Raw genomic sequence first — 16389 nt, 5'->3', positions numbered from 1 at the left:
TGTGTCAACTATGACTTAAAAAATGTTGCTTCCTGATTTACCACCTTAAGTCTCTTTTAACATTCCTGCTCTTTGTGAAACTGTGCCTTGAGGAAGTCATTCTACGGCGCTCCTCTTTTAACTTTTTAACAACATTTGTACCAGATTTATACTGAGAAGTAGCTTATGTCATCAGGTCAGCAGATACACAGATCGGCCAATTGTTTGCCAATTGCTCCCTGCTAGTCTTTCAGGAGGCTTGGAAACTGCAGCTCAGATGAGGAGCTGCACCTCAAAAGCAGTGCTAGATCCACCCAGATATGTTGCACACAGCTAAATGGTTGCTACAGGATATGAAAGGATTTCTCAAACATGCATGAAAGAATCAAGGCAACACGCCATGTATGTTTTCTGATGAGGGGATAACATTATAGCATGATGTAATGCTCTAAAAAGTCAATTTTACACTTCAGTATAACAAGACATTTTGAACAATTTCATGCTCCCAACCAAATGGGAGGATGAAATTTGTGTGGAAAGTTTATCTGGCCTGTATATTGTTGAATTTTGATCAGAGTGAAGCCACGGCCTCTCATCCAACATCACTGTCTGACCTCACAAATCGGTGTCAGGAAGAACAGTCAGAAAATCACATTTATAAACTACAACACAATGTGGAAATCCTTTTCACAAGAGTTGATTCTACTGCAGCTCAAAGGTGGGCCAACAACATTTAAACACTTTTCATAAATAAAATTATTTCTGAAGTCCACATGTGTTTTTTTTTTTTTTTTTTTTCAATTTTCTTGTGTCTTCTGCAGTCTTGCAACTGGTTCACCATTAAATCAACCAGATGCAAGAGCCCAAACATTCAGAGTTCAGTAAAACTTTACTTCTTGTCCATGCTTCAGTTCTCCACAACAATTTATATTCTGTACATTTGAAAAGTATTTTGCATGTCGATTGAAACTAAATCTACCCTTTCCTCATTCTCTTGTGACTCACCTGTCACTGACTACAGTGTTGCCACTTGGAAGAACATCCCTGAATGAGTTCCACATTATTTTGTTTGATCTGTTTGCATAGATCCAAATAAACAAGAAATGTAAAAATAACATGTGGCAAAGTGTTTTTTTTGTGAATTACCTGAAGAACGTGTAGAAATTTCAAGCGATACAAGAGTAAACCGCATAATAAACAGCTCAAACAAGACTACTACTGTAGAAAACCTTGACAAAGTCATACATACTAGTAGCATTGAGGCTTATGTGGAATTTAGACGGATGAGCTTTGCAATCTTTAAAGAATGCTGGAAATGCAACCTTGAACTACGAGCAGTAAATAATCTGTCAATCCATGATCAAAAGTGAAAGCAAAGACAAGTTCCTGAGAATAATCTGATGTTTGTTCCTACTTGCAATGCATTCAGGCACATCTCTTTATATCTAACAGAAATTTAAACACTGTGACGTTTGAACAGTGCCTCATGCAGCTTCTCAGTAGTGTTTTAGTTTGTTCTCCCCTGTTAGCTGTAAGGTAATAAAACATCCTAAATCTACAGAGCCTTGGAAAAGTACTCGTACCTCCCAAACCAGTTTTTACAATTTCTTTCAGTCACAAACTTAAACTCTTATTAGATTTTAAGCAAAAGACCAATAGATACATTTATCTTGTATGATGTATGCTACATGTAAGTGTAGTTTTGCACTTGAAGAAAAACAACCTGTGATTTTAATTTTTTATTTTTTTTATTTTTTTTTTTTTTACAAATCAAACTGAAATGTGTGTTGCATTTTTCCACTTTAGTCTGACACTGAAATAAAAAGCAGTATAGGGGTCACCTGATTGGTAAGCAAAGACCTCATGTGTGATTTAATCTTGGCATTAGTACAGATTTTAGACGTTTCTTATAAATGCATCGGAGCCACCAGGCCCTCTGACCATCAGCAGGTGGAGGAACTGTCTTTCCATTGGTGATTGAGACGAATGGAGCAAAGGTTCAAACCAGCAACCTACTGATTACAGGACGGATCCATGGGTCTCTGCCAACAGGTTGGGCCTTTTCTTTAGCAAGGGACCATGAAGTTGGACAGTGGTTCTTTGAGAAGCTGCAAAAGACTTCAGACTGAGGGAGAGGTTCACCTTGCAGGAAGACAACAACAACAAACATTCAGCCAGAGCTACAAGGGAATTGTGTAGGTCAAAATATATTCACAAGAAAGGGCCGACCAAAATCTAACTGGGCTCTGAGGCATCTTTGTTTGGTCATTTAAATTATTAGCGAGTGGTGCAAATGATTTCAGTGGACAGAAATTAAAATAAACCAGCAAAGCCATCTAGTTGAATTAGGAATGAAATCTAGGCAATCATGGGAGAATGTGCAAAACATGCAACACAGCAACCTCAGAAAAATAAAAAATAAATATAACAGAGCAAAATTAAATTTCAAAATCTCACAGCAAGCCTAATTGAATCCAAATAAACACAGCAAATGTAAAATTAAAACATGCAAATAACTCACAAAATAACCCACACATATCAGTTTTTATATGTACATATATATCTATTGATGTGAAAATTGAAGTGGCTTGAATGAACTGTTATGCAAATAAAGAGTAAAGAGGAATAAAGGTCCTTTTGTTAAGATCTCTCAAACTGTTGGAGAGTTAGGAGGAGCTTGTTATGCTACATTTCATATTTGGCTGGGGGGTTGCCTAAACAAAGTAAATATCTGGTCTATAAGTTAGAAATTACAGTAGTCATTTAAAAACCTGTACCTCCCCAACACCCTGGATGCACTGTGTTAAAAAATCTCCATCTCCTAAAAGTGACATATTCAGACACCATCAAAAGTACACATGAAGTATATACATGGCCATATCCATAGAGGAGAATATTATTTTGCATTTGATTCAAAGTGGTCAGACCAGTTGAGCTCCTACAGAAAGCAGGTGCTCCTGAGCAACCTCTGTCACACGCCCCAGTCAACAAACCGCCTCATAACCTGTACAAAGCACATACCTTTGAGTTAGGCTCAAGGTATGTGCTTTCTTAAGAACGAGGACGATAAACTTGTTTTTCAGGAGACAGATTACCAAGAGAGGAGGACACAAACTACCCACTTTTCACAAACCCCCTTTGAGACTCCGATTACTAGAACACAGAAAAAAACAGACAAATTAACCCTTTTTTTTAAACTTGTGGACTTTAACCCATGTGACTCTGTATGGACAAAGACAGAAAAAACAGGAAGTTTCAGGATAAGGTGGCGCTTAATCAGAAACAGGATCATGAAAAGAGAGTAAAGGGAGAAAGAGAGGTGAGAGAGAAAAGAGGTGGGGCATATTCTGAGTCAGAACAGCGACTTGCTCCGTGGCGCACATTTCTCATGAGTCATTAACTGGCTGGTTTCTGGTTGGAGCTGTAAGGAGTTTGATGGGCTGTGGAAATATAAATCTTTGTGTCACTTATTATGGATTTCTAAACAAAGTAAGTAAGAGATATTTAAACAAGATAACTTTCCTGATTTGATTTCCAGTGTTAAACTCACATTGACTCGTTACTTATTTCTATTTTTGTTTTTCCCAATCACTTAGATTATTTGCTGGAATTTTCCATATGAGTTTTAAGTGGATAAAGGAACTCAGATGGATAACTTGTAAACTTAATAAATGACAACGTTTTAGTTGTAGAACACATACGTTTTCTGTTCAACATATTGCTGTGTGTGTTCAAGTAAAAGAAACAAAGCAGCCTAATATGTGTCTCTTCTTTATTCTTTATCAGGATGTAAACAGAGTTGAAACCCAGGACACGGCCTCAGTCTGTTTGTCTCGGTTCACTGCTTCCGTAGCAACTTCTGCCAGGATTACAGCAAGTTAATTTATTACAAAAAAAAACCCAACAAAAAAAAAAACATCACAAGGAAAGCAACAATGCACCTGCCAGACTAGGCTGCTGGAAAACAGTCTGCACAGAAAACTGCTGCAGGGCTGCTATATGGAGCTTTGATGCAAAATGTTTCCTCTCAAGTCTTCCCTCTGGTGCATCGTCTTCAGCCTGTGCTCGTCAGCCTGTGGCTTGGAGTTCATGAAATATGGCAGCAACAAAGTTATTTGCCCACAGGTACTGTCTGAAGTATCGCTTGGATACACTCAAGATGGCACTTTTTAATTTCCTTTTACTGTCGGCATAGCTGCCTACGACTTTTAATTTCCCTTGTCACAGATAAACTGTTTCATTAAAACAAAGTAATCAAAAACTGATAGCATGATATAACCACCTGCTGGCATGTTGGCCTACAGGAGTGTTATTAACAGAACAAACAACATTTGCTGTCTGTTTGGTTTTATTGACTAAACACATCTTTTCCTCTCAATTGTCTCTTTTCAAGGCATTTTCTGACTGCACCATCAGAAACGGTCTTTATGAACCAAAAGACAACCATGTTCAGTTTGAAGCATCTTTCAAGCTCTGCTGTAAGGCCAAAGGAAACTGTTCACTTTGTCTTGTGCTAGAGACAGAGGTCAGCAACATCCTTAAGGATAAAGATGTGGAAAACGACGACCACTCTGGCACTGATGAGGAAGATGACAATGAGGACAAAACACTTGAGAGATGTAAGGTTTTATTTATTTTTATTTTTATTTATTTGCTACCCCTTATTCTGATCTGCAAACATGTTCAATTTGTCCTTGAATCACACCAATACACCATTTTCTATCCTTGGATTAAAATAACAATAATAATAATAATAATTGCAACGATAACACCATACTATATGTTGCTTTTTATTTCACAACAACTCGACAAGAAAGGATAAACTTTTTGCAATGTGCCAAATGCTTCTAAGATTGGCTACAAGTTTTGAACACATCACAAGAACCTTTTCAGTAACACTTTATTTGACGGGTTGTGAAAAAGACTGTCATGACACCGTCATAAACACAACATAACAACCTGTCATGAACATGAGTAAGTCTTTATGAATATTTATGACTGCTGTCATAAACTGTCATTCGGTAAATCATGACACTTTTAATACAAAGTTGAGATTATTCAAAATGTCTTTGTTATGAGAACTTGACATCAACCAGGAAATCAAGATCTGACATAAATTTGTTATAAACGTATTACTGATTAAACTTTAAGCAGATCAACATTAAATACAGGCAGAAATATTGCTAAGTTAACTAATCAACACACAGTACAGCAATACAACAGCACAGCAATGTTAAAAATGGATAAACAGCTAAATTACAAACATAAAAGTTATTTAAAACCCAGATGTTCTCGGTCTGGGACCGTGGCGGTTTGAGAATGAGATTACTGTGAAAATTATTAACAGGCCTAGATGGCATTTTGAAGACATAATGTAATAATTTCAATCAGGTGCCTGAAACAGAGATAAATCTGAACATGAGGGACATCATGGAGAACCACTGACACATCTTGTTAAAGTTAATTAGTAATATCTTCCACTTTCATTGTAAGAGATCTGCATTGCCTGGACAAGCAGTCACCAAATTGCTGTAACAAACTAGTAATTGTCATTTCCATTGAGGCAATTTTCAGCTGATTGTCAAAGACAACACATAAGGAGTAAGACAAATATTTTTGAGATCAATTCTGGAGTCGAGTGACATGCAAAACACTTGCTGATTGCCAACTAGATTTCTCAAATCCAAGTAGTCAAATAATCAGTCAAATAATCAGGTCTGGGGCTGCACAGTGGCGCAGTTGGTAGAGCTGTTGCCTTGCAGCAAGAAGGTCCTGGGTTCGATTCCCGGCCGGGGATCTTTCTGCATGGAGTTTGCATGTTCTCCCTGTGCATGGTGGGTTCTCTCTGGGTTCTCCGGCTTCCTCCCACAGTCCAAAAACATGACTGTCAGGTTAATTGGTTTCTCTAAATTCTCCCTAGGTGTGTGTGTGTGTGTGTGAATGGTTGTTTGTCTTGTATGTCTTTGTGTTGCCCTGTGACAGACTGGCGACCTGTCCAGGGTGAACCCTGCCTCTCGCCCGGGACACAGCTGGAGATAAACACCAGCAACCCTCCCGACCCCATTTAGGGCAGAAGGGTGTAAAGAAAATGGATGGATGGATGGATAATCAGGTCTAATTTTAATATCTACATTTGGACAGAGACAAAGTTGATGACTCTCAGAGAGTTTAAATCTGGTTTTCAAAGAAAGATTCTCTATGTTTCAACTCAAACTGTGAGTGAATTGATGTTTGAAAATGATAGATCTTGTGCAGAATGATTGAGTTGCAGCATGTCAGCAAATTAAAAAAGATAACTTTACTTTTGTTCTTAATATTCATTTTCCACATATAAAAACAAACAAAAGAAAAACAAAAAGCAGAAGTTGTTTACTGAGATATCAGTTGTTTCGCTGCTGTCTCAGTCCTTTCATTGCCTCATGTTCGCTGTGGTTTTTCTGTTGCAACAGCTTCTGTGACGGCATGTTACCAAGATCCAGCCAGCACCGTACCCAGATGCAAGAAGGTGGAGTTTACTGTTAATTTCACCACTCTTGCTCACCAGAACAACAGCAAGGTACTGTACATTTCCATGCAGTTTGTACGGCTGAAGAGTTTAAACTCAAGCACCTCATTGACAGTTTTTTTTTTTGTACATGTGTGATCTTGACAGATAACCATTGTGATCACAGACAAGTTTCATTTCGGAAGCCAAATAACCGTTTACCCCAACATACGACTTGATGCGCCTCCGGAAAAGGATGGTACAGTGTCAAACACTTTTTGTTATTTCAGTTTATGTCCAAATGTAAGCTGAAATAAACAGTCAGTATGTAGCAATACTTATGAGGGCATTGTTTCACCAACAAGTTTCAATTGCATAACAAGAAACCGGATGATTTCCTTTGAGCAACAAGTCAAAACATGTTCAGCTTTTACACGCGTTTCTCTTTCTCCACAGTGTGTTCGCAGGAATCCTTCCAGGAACGCATACCCATGTGTCCAGGTAAACAAAACAGAAAAATCAAACATTAACTGAAATTAAGTTTTTATTTTTTGTACAACATATGCAGCTCTGGAGAAAAATGCACTGAACCCCATTGAAAACCTCCTGTTTGTTCCCCCAAATATGGATTTCTGAACTCTTCCTGAGTTAAAACATCAGCATTGTTGTTTCTAAATGAACATGAATTTGTTCTCTTTGCATTATTCAAGGTCTGAACGCGCTGCATCTTTTTTTGTTATTTTGACCATTTCTCATTTTCTGTAAATAAATCCAAAATCTTTTGCTTTTAATTTCAGACATGTTGTCAGTAGTTCATAGAATAAAATAATAATGTTCATTTTACTCAAACATTCACCTATAAAGAGTGAATTCAGAGAAACTGATCATTTTAAGAGGCCATTAAATTTTTTTCCAGAGCATGTTTTAAAACATGACAATATTTTTATTTTCGATGTTTCAGTGCCAAAATTCCGCATCAAACCAGTTTTCAAGGAAAATGATGTTGAGCTGCAGATTGTGGGCACCAAGTCCCACAATCTCCCACATCCCTCACTCTGCATCAAATACGAGAAGAACGGACGCTGTCTGGTTAGTGTTGCCTTTATGAATGGGTTCAGTTACAGGATGGGTTTGGGACTATATGTGTAAAGTCTTAAGGAAAAATCATCAAAGTAATGTTTAGGAAATATTTGTAATAATATATCCAAAAAAATTAAATTAATCAGATTTATTCTTTCATAATTCAGTCAGGCTTGTTGAACAAAAAGCAGAATAACAAAGCTGAAGTACATTTTAGACATTTTAACCAAAAAATTAGAAATAATTATTACTTTGGATATTATTTGGTTTTCAGTTTTGTGCTGAGTCATAAACATGTTGTTTTTGAAGACTAAGCTTTTTAACCTTTTCACCTTTTGTAATTTTGTTCATTTTTTTTAGATATTAGACCAAAACAAAGTAGGACCCACAAATGCTGTGTGAATAATATGAATAGCAGCAAAAATGAATCAGCAAATTCAACGTTTGGTGAAGCCCAGACTACACCACCAGCTCTCATTAACTCTGTGATGTTGTTTTTTTCTGTTCCTGAATAGAGTCTGGCCCAGACCACCATCCCCATTCATTCTGTGGCACCTTGCATGTGCATAGAGGTTCTCTTATTATTTTGCCTAAACCATGTGATATCAATAGTTACTCTTGTTCTTACTAATCTAATGACATGTTTTGGTGTATTTGTGATCTTTAGGGGTGGGATAAAGATGATGAGGGAGGTGAGCGTTCTCAATTATGCCCCTTTGACAAAAAAGGTAACATTATCTCTGAAATGTTTCTCATCCTCTTCACAACATTAAGCAGAGGAGGATAAATCATCTGTACCAATGTTTTTTCTTTTTTTGTCATTTAAAGGATTGCCACCTCATTTACAACACCTCATGTGGAAAAACGTCTCGGTGAATGTGCGCCTGAGCAAAATGGGTGGCAGGAACACAGTCCTCTCATGGAACCTTACTGCCCCCTGCAGGCTGAATGGTGAAGTGTCGCTTGATCGCAAAACGAGCAGCAATAAAGATCTTATTGGTATGAGCAACTGGACGCAAAACAGTATGGGACTTTGGGTAAGAACAGCTTTAACACAGGAACAGTGTTGTATTTCTTTGTTTTTTTTTTTTTTTTAAAAAAAGCAAAATATATTATTCCCAGTTTTTGGCCTAATTAAGTTGTTTTTTTTGTTTGTTTGTTTTTTTCCTGTGTCATTCATGCTCATTTCTTATTTGAATTCATTAAATACTTTTAGTGCTTAAATTTGTACAAAATTCAAACAATAACATTGCATACATCATGAGCGCCATTGGTTGTATACCTCCTGGAAATTCAAATCTGAAATAACTAGTGATATTGTAAACAAAGCTCTGGAACATTGTGAAAATTCAAAGTGTCACTAATAATTTACTTTTGTGCACCCTTCAGGTAAAACAAGGAGCATTTGGAAACGTTGATGAAAGCATTTCCCAGTGTGTGATGGTAAATATTTACACAAGCCCTCCAGTCAAATATCTGCGTACAGCAAACGTGCTCAGTGAGCAGTGTTTAATAACTCAACTATTTTTAATTATTTGTGAAGGTGAAAATAAACCGAACACATCAGGAATTTGGTCCATTTTGCACGTCTGACAGTAAGTTTGAAAGGTTTAGCTGTTAATTCTGGTAGCGGGATATTGTTTTTCTTTTCTTTTACAGTTCAGCCACAACTTTTTCAATTTGAAACTTTTGTAAAAGCATTATTTTTGAACCTGTTTTATTGCAGCTAGCAGATGGCGCTGGACTCTCCTGATTGTCAGTGTTATGCTGGTTGGTTGTCTGACAGCATTAATGATTAATTTCCTGCGTGATTATGTGAAGAGTAAGTTTTATTTTTTATATTTTATTTAAACCTTCCAGGATTTCTCTTTAAAAGCTTGAATTACCAAAACAAATTAACTTCTTGAGGTCATTCTTTTTTTTTTTATGCACATGCTTAAAAATCAATTTGAAGAAATACACACAAATAAGACAGTTTATAGTCCAACTTACCCACAGTATAATTTATAACTTTATGATAACGCATTGAGTGTTTGTGTTGGAATTTGCCCCCAGCACATTTGTCAAAAGCTCCTTTCATTTGCCCCATAAACCACGCCATGTTTATTAGATTTTAAAACCTCTTTGCGTCATACTTTTTGAAGCATCAACTATAAGAAATATATATATTCAATAAGCGGCTCTGCTAAATCTTCAGGTATATTTATCTTATTTACTCTGACTTTTGCAGAATGGGTGTGGAGCTGGCGGCACGGTGGATTCGTAAAGAGTAAGTGGTTTTTTTTTCCTATGTAAAATCCTTTTGTTTATAATCATGCAGGACATCTCTGAATTTAGTTTTCTTTTTCTCTCTCAAGTTGGCACGAAGGGCCATGTGGTTCTGCTGAGCCCCCCAGATCTGGATGACACTGTTTCACAGTCAGTTTGTCTGCTGGGTTCCCAGCTCTGTAGCCAGGGCTTCAGTGTGTCTGTGGATCAGTGGTGCAGGAAGGATCAATGCACAATGGGACCTCTGCCATGGCTCTACTCCCAACTCCAGAAGCTGGACAACATGGGTGGTCGAGTTGTGCTGGTTCTCACACAGAAAGCCTTGGAAAAAACCGAAGAGTGGACCCTCCTGAACAACAACGGAGAAGGAAGGGATCAGCAACAGATGACGTCACCTTATTCTGATCTATTTATGGCCTCGTTGTTCATCATTCAGGCCCACAAGAAGCTGGGCAGGGCGGCCGAGCGCTTTGTTCTGGTGAAAATTGACTCCCACCAAACACAGAGTCACAGCGGCGACAGGAGCCTTCCAGAGCTGCTTCAAGGGCTTCCTCTGTTTCTGCTTCCCTCTCAGAGCCAGTCGCTCACAACTGAACTGACCGTAGAAGAGGCAGAAACGACAAGGACAGGCTGGAGGAGGAATATCTGAAGCAAGTGGAGGTTATCGAAACCATGTTGTTAAAAAACCGTGGAAGAATTTACAAAAAGACGTCATGTGAAAAATACTGCTGCAGAATCAGCATGAAGGATTTACTTATCTGGACTGAACATGACAGAGAAGAAGCCGAGCTATAAACACTGAGTCTTTGGTTGGTTAAGAAGTAGCCCTGAATTTTAAAAGTGAGGTTCTGGTGCCAGGTTTTAGGCAGTTATCTTAGATATCTTAGAGTTGCACCAGACGACCATTTTGGCTTTTTTTTAAATCTAGTATAAGGCCAGGTTAGTTTGTTCTATAGACCAAATCTAAAGACTTTATTGACAGAGACCAAATCCGTAGCAGAGTTTGGCCATCTTAAAAGAACTAAAATCTTTAAACCACTACATCAATTTAGGTTATTTCTGTTTCATGAATCTTTTAAATTGTCCTCATGTTGCACTGGCCTGTTATTTATAGAAAAGGTAATGGTTATCTAACCAGTAAGTAAAGGTTGGAGGCAGTGCACCTCAAATGATGTTCCTGTATGAAATTAGTAGAGATAAAAAAGCTAAACACATGTTTTTTTCAGTCAAAATAGTTTCTTAATTGAGTAAAAAGTGAAATGTGCAAACATTTAAGTACTTAAACAGCTATAGTACTTTTGCTTTTAGTCTACTTTTATAGACGACAGCTACTCTGACTGAAAATGCTTTCATGCTCCACACAGAACGATCATTGGTGGCACATTGTCTCCTATCTTCACTTCCTGTGTAACTAAAAACCAGCTTTTGTGTAAATAACCCACCAACGCAAACATAATGATGGTCAAAGCCTAATAAAATAGCTCCCTCAAAATGTTATAACACTGAGATTAAATTTGTTGCAGGATGGTGTGATTTGGTACTGGCCCCTCTTTAAGAGGCTTGTTTCATCCTCCAGGACCAACTATTTTGGATTTATACTAAATTGACTACTATGATTTTCTACAAGTATAATAACTGCTTACAACCTTTTCACGGAACCTCACTTCAATTACACAACCAGTGCTATAATAATGTTATAATGTACTAGTCTTTCTTGATAGAAAGACTGTGTTTTGGTCTTCTCTCAGTCCTTTGCTGAGAATCTGAAATATGTTCCTGAAGCAGGTGACGTGCAGCGTCATGAATAAATCTGAAGGGCAATAAGCACATAAATATGTAGACAGGTAAAATGTAATTTATGGCTTCTATTTTTGTTGTAAATAAATTGTAAATAGGGATTTTTTTTATTCATCTATGAATAATATCTTCAAAGCTATAATATAAACTAATTGTAAATTTTTCAGATGAATAACATCAAATTATTATTATGTTATAGAATAGAAACAGTCTTTATTGTCCTGCAATGGGAAATTGAAGTGTTTACACGAAAAGTTCTTAAAGTGTTTAAAACGGTATATAATAATAATAATAATAATAATAATAATAATAATAATAATAATAATAATAATAATAATAATAATAATAATAATAATAATAATAATAATACACTGTACAAGACTATTACAGAGAATATATGAGCCAGTCACTCTTAGCTAAAAATAAACTTACGACCTAAATGCACTTACCAGTTGCAGAGGATCTTATTGGTTCAGAGCAGTGTCAGCTTACCAAAGCAGGGATGCGTTTGTGAACAGTTTTTATGACGATCCAGGGGGGCGGTGTTAGGAAATATACGTAATAACAACGAGCCCCGCTCCCTTCGGTGGTTTGGATGTGATTCGCAGTCAAGTAGAGAGAGTTGCAGGTCAAAAGCGACTCGTTTGGATTGTATGCTTGTTTTGTGTAAAGAGGAGGTAAAAAGACGCTCTGTTGTGCTTCAAGTGTTTTCTTAAATTCACTTTCTATTGACTGTGTGTGTTGTTTAACTATCAGTTCAGCAGAAAGTTAATATTTGTCTTTATTTTTGAGATTTTAATTGTCTGTACTGTTTTTTTATTTGTATATTTCATGCAATTTCTGAAAAGCCAAAGGCAATTGTGTTATGTTGCGCAACTCTATTGTTTACAAGTACATAAACGCTATTGCTGTATTGAAGATCTATTTCTTAAATAAAACAGGGGAGCCCGAAATGTCTAGAAGTATATAAATGTCTTACTCCGTGTTGGTGTTGATAGAAGTTATGTATTTTAAAATCCACAATCAAAAAGACAGTATAACTTCTGGCCAGACATTACAGTCCTATTCAGTAAATTAAAATATTATTGCAAATTGAACTTTTTTTCAAGAACTCAAATTGCTAATCTATGTAGCTAATGAGAGACTCATATTTTCAAGCCTTTATTTCTGTTTGTTATGATAATTTCTTTGATCAAAGCTAATAGAAACATGACACTTGGGATTTGAATAATTACACCAGACCAATAAAATAAAGAGTGAAGGTTATTTTAATCTGACAAACAGCGTGTCAAATAGAAAGGGCTGAAAATGGGTGACAGTTGTATTTACAGCAATAATTAGTTGGGTACAGATGTGGGTACCCACATCTCTGGGTAAAAGCAGGACACCAAACATAAACACATTTTTGTGTCTATGTTACTCAGTTTCAAAAAAATTTCTACCTTCATAGATTGTTCAACTAGTCTTGCTGATATGTGTTATATATTATCACCCTAAATAGTCTAAAAACATAGAAGCTTGGGTACTTTGTACTCAAAATGTACGTGGTGGCTGGGTGGTAAGTCTGAGGTTTTAATGCTGAAATTGCCTAGAATTTTACTCTATTTTTACATGACTGCATACACAACTTTGAAATGAAAAAATCACTACAGATGGAAAAAAAAATGCAGAAAAATGTTAACACTACGTTCCTCTAGAATAAATGTGAACATCAAATATAATACAAAAATCGTCACATGATCGTACGTGAACCTTGACATTTTGACAGGCGTTTGCTTACTTTTGACATTGTTTCTGTTCTGCTGTCCACATATAATCAGAGATATAATCAGTCCAGGATGTGTCAGGGCCTTCCTCCTAATAACAGATGTTGCACTGACAGTTTTATCTCTTGCTCAGATGGAAGACAAGTGGCTACAGAGAACGCTTCTGCCAGCTGTGTGGCTGTGCAGCATGCTGGCTGCTCATCAGGTCAACAGCTGCCCTCATGCTTGTAGCAAATGTTTAGGACAAGAAAATGACCTTTGCAAAGAGTGTAAGCCTGGATGGGCTCTCTATAATTTCACATGTGTAGGTAATACATAGCAAGCTTTTTGTATAAATATGAGCATCATTTCTTTTACTGTATCTGTCAACACCTCAGGTGGTTAAGCGTCTTTCTGTTTTGGTCGGTTTCAGACATCGATGAGTGTGGCACTGAACTGGGTTCCTGCTCTCCAAACAGTTACTGCTTCAATGTAGAAGGCTCCTTTGAGTGCAGAGGTCGGTTCTTTATAAGGATTTATTTTATTTACTGAAAGGTTGCAAGTATCCATTCAGCAGGTTTATTTTAGAAACTTTATGTCTTTAGTGAAACATATTATATACAGGGTTGGCCATAAGTTTCCTTACGTAGAAAAAAAAAACATTTTATATTGGACAACCGTTTTTATTTATATAATGTGCTCTATATGATTACCATTGTTTTGAATACACATATTAACACGTGGGCCACTTCATGGTTGATCTGCAACATTTCCAGTTTTCTGAAACTTGCCAATAAGTTTTGCCACAGTGTTGTGTGTGATGCTCCTTCCATGTTTTCTGTTAAAATTTTGTGAGAGCGCAGCATGTTAATAATAATTATTTTTAAAAACTAATGTTTTTAATATCTGCTAAAGGTTACTTTCGAAGGTGATTTTATTCCGACAAGAGAGATTCAATTACTCTAATTTACTGAAGTGAATATATGTTGCGAAAAATCAAACTATCTTTATTGATTCTGACAAAATATAAAGCTCATATTTATCTATTTAGGACTGTTTAGTTTTTCTCTTTCTTTTTTGTAATGTCCTTACAGTAAATGGGTTTTTTTCAGTTCAGATTAGGTCTGAACTCCTTCTAAAGTCTTTACCTCAAAACTAATCCTATTAATTTATGTTTTAAAACATTGACACTCGTTTACTGTATTTGTAACCTCTCACAATGCAGTGGGATGAAAAGTCTTTGTATTTCCAGGCTGTGATGTGGCCTGTGTTGGCTGTATGGGTGGTGGAGCAGCTCGCTGCAGAAAATGTGCTCCTGGGTACAGACTGATGGGCCCCAAGTGTTTAGGTTAGTGCGAATAACAGAAGAAACTGCCTCTGATAAATATGCAAAAATGTAAACTGAAGCTCCAAAAAGGAGCGGCACCAGGTCCACCCAGGCATTTTGCACAGCTGAATATTTGCCACAGGAGATTAAAGAATTTCTCAAACATGCATGAAATAATAAAAGCAGCACTCCAGGTATGTTTTTGATGAGGGAATCAGATTGTAACATGACATAAAGATAAAAAAATTGTGATTTTACTGCCCCTTTAAAGTAGCATTTCACAAACTCCACAGTGTATGATTTTACTGAGTATTTTCCTGAGCTTTAAAAATATATTTACCTCCTTTTCCAGCATCCTCATGTGGAGTTGTAGCAAGACTAACACAAAACCTTGCAAATAAATGGGCAAAATGTTTTTGTTTGCCCAGATATAGACGAATGTGGTGACAGAGTACTTGCCTGTCATGGTCTGGATGAGATCTGTGTCAACACAGAAGGCTCTTTCCGCTGTCAGTGTGCTGAAGGCTTCTTCAGGAAGGACAGTGTTTGTTTGAGGAAGCAGCTGCCCAGTGAGTCTAATGTTGATTTTTTATTTTTTTTACCCTCAAACACTTGGGTTGACAACAGAAAATGAAGCTTACCATTCTCTTTCTCTCCTGCAGATGCCAAAGAAAAAGGCCTCTTTGAGGATCTCCAAGATGATGAAGTGGAGGTGCTGCAGCAGATGTTTTTGGGGGTGTTGCTTTGTGCTTTGGCCACGCTGGCAGCCAAAGGAGATCTGGTCTACACATCGATATTCATGGGAGCAGCAGCAGCCATGGCAGGTTACTGGCTCTCAGACAGGGGTGATAGTGTCTTAAACAACATCCTGAGAGGGCGCTAATGCTCCAAATTGTTATAAAAAGGACACATTCAGCCTCAGATATGGAAATAAATCCAGTTGGTTGAAGCAACTGCTATATATTGTGAGAAACAATCAACAGAAACACTTTCAATGCTCTGATGAGCCTCATTAATCCGATGAAAACACCTTTTGTAAACAAGCTTTAAGAAAACAGTCTTTAATTATTTCTGGATTAATAATAATTTCATTGCTCTATTGTAATATTGTATGTACTTGATTTATATAATGTGTTTCGGTTAGAGAATGTAGTTACTGAAATAAATGAAGTTTACAATAATATTGTTTATTTGAGATATACCCCTACATTATTGTACATAACTATTTACATGAAACATTTTTTTATTTTGTGTTCAAATCATCCTGAAGGCAGCCATTCAGCTTCATGGTGTGAGATACGTTCTTAAAATATACATTAGGTCTGGGGCGTGCTGTGGTGGCGTAGCGGATAGCGCAACCCACATTTGGAGGCCTTGAGTCCTCGACGCGGCCGTCGCGGGTTCGATTCCCAATTCCCTGACATTTGCCGCATGTTTTCCCCTTTCCTGTCAGTCTACTGTCATATAAGGGACACTAGAGCCCACAAAAAAAAAAATACATTAGGTCTTTCACATCGATGAGATATTTTATGCATTTTTAAATACACTCTCTGATGTGTGTACTTGTCATTCACTAACTCACCCAACACAATGACTCTTATGCCAGTGTTGGCAGGGTGACAGTGGTTTGAAGACATACTAGAAAATGGCTACCGGGATAGTGACGTAAATGCACTATTCTGTTATTCCTGTATTTAAAGAAATGTAAA

At 37.0% G+C, this 16389-nt stretch overlaps 2 protein-coding genes across 2 annotated transcripts; both read left to right on the top strand.

The window, feature by feature from the left end:
* Positions 1-3100: 3100 nt before the first annotated feature.
* On the top strand, positions 3101-12574 carry il17rc (interleukin 17 receptor C). The gene is made up of 15 exons (XM_044122920.1): positions 3101-3468; positions 3766-4104; positions 4373-4598; positions 6429-6535; positions 6632-6722; positions 6920-6964; positions 7425-7552; positions 8059-8115; positions 8211-8271; positions 8372-8580; positions 8933-8986; positions 9087-9138; positions 9270-9365; positions 9774-9812; positions 9901-12574. Exons 2-15 carry the CDS (start codon positions 3997-3999, stop codon positions 10458-10460), a joined length of 1833 nt encoding a protein of 610 aa, XP_043978855.1. The 5' UTR covers positions 3101-3468; positions 3766-3996; the 3' UTR covers positions 10461-12574.
* On the top strand, positions 12196-16033 carry LOC122834460 (protein disulfide isomerase CRELD1). The gene is made up of 6 exons (XM_044122921.1): positions 12196-12285; positions 13508-13682; positions 13787-13870; positions 14606-14701; positions 15109-15249; positions 15343-16033. Exons 1-6 carry the CDS (start codon positions 12262-12264, stop codon positions 15561-15563), a joined length of 741 nt encoding a protein of 246 aa, XP_043978856.1. The 5' UTR covers positions 12196-12261; the 3' UTR covers positions 15564-16033.
* The last annotated feature ends 356 nt before the right edge of the window (positions 16034-16389 follow it).

The sequence above is a fragment of the Gambusia affinis genome, linkage group LG07 (genome assembly GCF_019740435.1).
Source record: "Gambusia affinis linkage group LG07, SWU_Gaff_1.0, whole genome shotgun sequence".
Taxonomy (NCBI): Eukaryota; Metazoa; Chordata; class Actinopteri; order Cyprinodontiformes; family Poeciliidae; genus Gambusia; species Gambusia affinis.
This window is presented reverse-complemented; position numbering and strand designations above follow the sequence as displayed.

Excerpts from the sequence above, each read along its gene's own strand:
- il17rc (XM_044122920.1), top strand. The coding sequence starts at position 3,997 with ATGTTTCCTCTCAAGTCTTCCCTCTGGTGCATCGTCTTCAGCCTGTGC. Across the intron at positions 7,553-8,058 it reads AGAAGAACGGACGCTGTCTG|AGTCTGGCCCAGACCACCAT; the intron begins GTTAGTGTTGCC and ends GTTCCTGAATAG. Across the intron at positions 9,813-9,900 it reads GCACGGTGGATTCGTAAAGA|TTGGCACGAAGGGCCATGTG; the intron begins GTAAGTGGTTTT and ends TTCTCTCTCAAG.
- LOC122834460 (XM_044122921.1), top strand. The coding sequence starts at position 12,262 with ATGCTTGTTTTGTGTAAAGAGGAG. Across the intron at positions 12,286-13,507 it reads TTGTTTTGTGTAAAGAGGAG|ATGGAAGACAAGTGGCTACA; the intron begins GTAAAAAGACGC and ends TCTCTTGCTCAG. Across the intron at positions 15,250-15,342 it reads TTTGAGGAAGCAGCTGCCCA|ATGCCAAAGAAAAAGGCCTC; the intron begins GTGAGTCTAATG and ends TCTCTCCTGCAG.